The sequence below is a fragment of the Mandrillus leucophaeus genome, unplaced genomic scaffold (assembly GCF_000951045.1).
Source record: "Mandrillus leucophaeus isolate KB7577 unplaced genomic scaffold, Mleu.le_1.0 Scaffold9, whole genome shotgun sequence".
NCBI lineage: Eukaryota > Metazoa > Chordata > Mammalia > Primates > Cercopithecidae > Mandrillus > Mandrillus leucophaeus.
In genome coordinates this window covers 6555622-6560778 of record NW_012109807.1, presented here as the reverse complement: position 1 = coordinate 6560778, position 5157 = coordinate 6555622, and the positions used below count along the sequence as shown (strand labels likewise).

General features: G+C 46.4%; 1 protein-coding gene across 1 annotated transcript in view; it reads right to left on the bottom strand.

The window, feature by feature from the left end:
- Nucleotides 1-5157, bottom strand: part of AFF3 (AF4/FMR2 family, member 3) — a 716335-nt gene that overhangs the window by 7536 nt on the left and 703642 nt on the right. The window contains 2 exon segments of the mRNA XM_011969671.1: nt 941-1164; nt 1313-1362. Of these exon segments, the coding sequence (XP_011825061.1) occupies nt 941-1164; nt 1313-1362 (274 nt within the window).

Below are 5157 nucleotides of genomic sequence, written 5' to 3'. Positions count from 1 at the left end.
TGCCACCACGCCTGGCTAATTTTTTGTATTTTTAGTAGAGATGGGGTTTCACTGTGTTAGCCAGGATGGCCTCGATCTCCTGACCTCATGATCCGCCTACCCTGGCCTCCCAAAGAGCTGGGATTATAGGCGTGAGCTACCGTGCCTGGCTTTTTTTTTTTTTTTTAGAAGAGTCTCGCTCTGTTTCCCAGGCTGGAATGCAATGGCATGATCTTGGCTCACTGAAACCTCTGCCTCTAGCAAGTCTTTCTCCTGCCTCCCGGTTTCAAGCCATTCTCCTGCCTCAGCCTCCCGAGTAGCTGGGATTATAGGCGTGCACCACCATGCCTGGCTAATTTTGTGTATTTTTAGTAGAGACGGGGTTTTGCCACGTTGGCCAGGCTGCTCTTGGACTCCTGACCTCAGGTGATCTGCCCGCCTCGGCCTCCCAAAGTGTTGGGATTACAGGCGTGAGCCACCGTGGCCTGCTTTATATTACTTTTATAATTAGTAAAAACAAATGTTATTCAAAAAGAAATACAGCTTACACATAAAACACTCTTTTCAACTGTAAGTAGCCGGCACTCAGAGTTAGTAACATTCTCATTCATTCATTCATTCATTCAGTGTTTCAGAGCTCCACCTGTGTTCTAGGCACTGGGCTAGGTCTTAGGAATACAAACTTGAATACAATATAGCTCCTCCCTTCAGCAAGCCCGTCGGCTAAAGGGAAAAGTGTAGGTGTGCGTATTTATACCTGCACCTGGGTCTGTCTCACACCATCTTCCACTAAGGATAGAGGGAGACCAAGGCATCAGAGGCCCCGCGGTCAGGGAGAGGGCAGGAAGGGTCTCCCACCACTGGCGACAACTCCTCCTATTTCTCCTTCGAGAGGCCATGGAAACTCGCCCACCGCTGCCCCGATCAGGTGGGCTCCTGGTTCCCCGTGGGGCGCACTCACCTCGGTTTTCCTTGGCCAGGTTGTCGGCCATCTCCCAGTAGTCGTAGCTGTGCAGGATGCTGTTGGTGATGCTGACGTGGTTGGCCGCCATCTGGTGGATGCGCTGTGGGATGCTGACGATGGTCGACGGGGACAGGGCGCTGGCGTTGGAGAGGCTGCCCTGAGACCCCACTGAGCTGGCGGGAGAGGGGTTGGGAGACATGGGGGATGGGGTTCCAGTGCTCCTGGAAGGGGAGAGGTAGAAAAACCAGAGTGGCGAGGTCGGGAGCAAGCGAGGCAGGGCAGCCCCTTGGGGAATGGAAAGCAAAGCGCAGTGGCCCAGCACCATGCATTGTCTGGCTTACGGCATTGACTTTGGAAAAGTGAACTTACTTTCCACTGGCCCCCCATGGGGATGGGGCTTGGGCGGCTTTAGATGAGTTCTGCAAGAAAATAACAGTGACAGTGAGTGCCATCTGAGTGAGGTGAAACAGGTGACATGAACGTGTCTTCAGGTGACTGCAGAGAGAAGCAAAGGCAGACACCGCAGGAGAAAGGCCCCTTCAGAGAAACTGGACCTGGGAAGTCTCCATCACAGTTCTCTGTTCCCTTTCTGGAAGAGAGTCAGGGAAGCTGCTGGACTTCCGAAGCTTAACAGTATTTCCCTTAAAGGAACTTGCTCTGGAATACTCCTAAGAGAATATACTTAAATGTATTTCCCTAGCAGACAGGATACTCCAAAGTTCTAGTTCATCTGAATATTCCGATTTAGAAGTTATTTTGCACGAACAAGGTGCCTGCATCAGCCCTCAGTGAGGTAAGTGAAGGGCTTCACCCACAGCCTGGGTTTTTATGCACAAATTTTAGGTACCACATTAAGCCATAATCCCAAGGGTCTGTTAAATCTTGAAGCAGACTTATTTTTTCATTGTAAATTAATTTTTCTTAAAAGGAAAAAAGAGCAGGAACTCCCTCATATCCCCCCTCATACACTTTATATTTAAAAGTAGGACATATTTGCAGAAACAGTCGACATACATTTACCTAGTGCCTGAAAATATATGACATCAGATTACATTGTTTTAACTTAGAAAGTTTAAAAGTATTTCTTCTTAAAGGAAGTTGCTATTGCATATTCCTAAGAGAATTGATTAAAATATATTTCCATAACTGACAGGATGTTCAGACATTCTGGTTTATCTGAATATTCTGGTTTAGGAAGTTCTGTTGCACAAGCCAGGGGCTTGCATCGATATTTAAAAGTTTGGCCTCTAGTTAGGGAAGCTGCTCAATGCACAGTTAGATTTCCTGTCAGAACCCAATCATGCCTTCGTAGGACTGTTCTTTGTGATGCTGATGGGAGTTTTTCCTTTCCAGAGACAAGAAAACAGCCTCAGCCTGGTTCTCCAGAGACAACACATTTCTTTTGCTTAGAAACGACTTTATGGAGTGGCGACTGATTTTTCTGGTTTTAGCGCGGGTGTTATTAAAATGGCAAGAAATGGCCTGTCAGAACTCTGAGGTGCTACGATGGCAAGATGTACGTGTAAGGACAGCATTGCAAACCATGCCACTTCTGCCTGTCTCAGGAAATACAATTATTTTCATGAGGAGAATCAGGAAACCTTCCGGAACAGGGGAGCTTATCCTCCCTTTCCTGACGGAATGTTACTGACCCCTTTCTCAAGCTGGTGCTACTGGACTGATCGCTTTGTTTCCATTTCATCCTGTGGTTCTGAGAACGTGATCTATAGAATGGGTGTTCTGGATATAAGAACACTAAGGGCAGAAGGGGAGAAAGGCTTGGGGGTTGCAGAAACAGTCCAATAAAGGCTACTGAATGAAGGAAGAAGGTGGTGGCTCACGCTTGTAAACTCAGCACTTTGGGAGGCTGAGTTGGGTGGATCACCTGAGGTCAGGAGTTTGAGACCAGCCTGGACGACATGGTGAAACCCTGTCTCTACAAAAAAAATACAAAAATTAGCCAGGTGTGGTGGCACACGCCTGTAATCCCAACTACTTGGGGGGCTGAGACAGAATCGCTTGAACCTGGGAGGTGGAGGTTAGGGTGAGCCAAGATTGTGCCACTGCACTCCAGCCTGGGTGACAGAGTGAGACTCCGTGTAAAAAAAAAAAAAAAAAAAAAAAAGAGGTCTTGAGTTCCCTTCCTCCACCCCTAAGTCCCATGCCCAAGAAATACCAGCAGGAACAAAGTTCTTTTTTTTAGAGCTAGCTCTGTACTGATAAAACACATATAGCCACATTGTCTTGGGTACCTAAAGATTTCATGGTCTCTGTACTCAAAGCAGCATTTAAATAGCCCTTGAGGCTGCGTGTGTGGCTCACACTGGTAATCCTAGCACTGTGGGAGGCTGAGGCAGTAGGCTGGCTGGAGGACAGGAGTTCGAGAAGAGCCTGGACAACACGAGGAGATTCTATGTCTATAGAAAATGAAAAAATGAGCTGGGTGTGGAGGCGTGTGTCTGTGGTCTCAGTGACTTGGGAGGCTGCAGTGGGAGGACGGCTTGAGCTCAGGAATTCACAGCTGCAGTGAGCTCCGACTGTACGACCGTGCGACCGTACGACCGTGCGACCGTACGACCGTACGACCGTGCGACCGTGCGACCGTGCGACTGTACGACCGTGCGACCATGCGACTGTACGACCATGCGACTGTACGACTGTGCGACTGTACGACCGTGTGACTGTACTCCAGCCTGGGCAACAGAACAGGACTCAAAAAAACACAAAAACCAAACCAAAACAAAGCCCTTGAAACTTTGTATCCAAGTTTCAGTTATCAGGAATAAGTTCTGGAAATCTACTGTAAGGCATGGTGACTACAATTAATAACAATGTATAGTATACTTGAAAATCTCTAAAAGAATCGATTTTAAACGTTCCCATCACAAAAACAGTATGTGAGGTGACGGATATGTTAATTAGCTCGGTTTAATCATTCCACGATGTATAAATATATCAAAACATCACATTATACATCATAAGCACATGCAATTTGTTGTTGGTTAATTAAAAAAATTTTAAAAATAGCTTTTGATGAAGCGTAAATGACATTAACTCCCAGAGGAGAAACTCTGATTTTCTTTTCTTTTTTTTTTTTTTGAGACAAAGTCTTACTCTGTCGCCCAGGCTGGAGTGCAGCGGTGCAATCCTGGCTCACTACGACCTCCGCCTCCCGGGTTCAAGTAATTCTCGTGCCTCAGCCTCCCGAGTAGCTGGGATTACAGGCGCCTGCCACCAGGCCCGGTGTGTTTTCTACCCATTCTGTATGTATTCGTGGACTGCAGAGAATATTAAGAACTTGTATTCCTTAAAAGCTTGTTGTAGCTCCTGGCTGCTCACGGAATTCAGCTTCCTTCTTTATTCAAGCATTTTCCCTGACTGTAATAATTTTCTTTAGTATTAGCTCTTATGGTCTGGATTTCTGAGCACTATTGATGTTGACGTTAGGTACCTGAAGGAAAGGGAAGACTCAGTGCTGGTGCTTGTCCTGACGACACCAGAGGGTCAGCGGGCCGAGGAAGTGATGTCCACGGCCTAGCACCTGGTTACTCATGTGGACAATTAGAAGGCAGTGTGCTGAACATGCCCCAGGAACCCCCAGCACAGCCTGGCCATTAGAGATCACCTCTAGAGGAGGCTGGGCATGAACAGATCTCAAATGATGGTTGTGTATCTGACAAAGGGCTGTTGGAGATAGAGATGGCATAATTGCTAGTTTCTATAGACAAACAGAGAAGAGGCCCAGAAATCTCAAATGAATTATTAATGTAAGGTCAATCTCACAACAGTACATCAGAGAAGGCTTTAAAAAATTTATTCTCCCAGTGAAAATAATTTCATTCCCTGAGAAAAATAAAAGGTGGCATGGTTTGCGATTTTATCCCTATAGCTACACACTGCTATCTACTGCTTTCAACAAGCCATCTCTTACCATTTTAAATAACGCCTCTATTAAAAATTAAATTAGCTACCAGAGACTAGCTAAGAGGGAATGGCTCTAAGGGGTTACTTACAATGAAAAGAAACTCTAAGTGAGCACAAGGAATTTATGTTAGCTATAAAGATGAATTTCCTAGGACATTGGAAAGAGTAACTGGATCTTCTTTCTCTTGAAGTCATAAAAATACTTGGACAAGGCTGGGCGTGGTGGCTCACACCTGCATTCCCAGCACTTTGGGAGGCCGAGGTGGGCACATCACCTAAGGTCAGGAGTT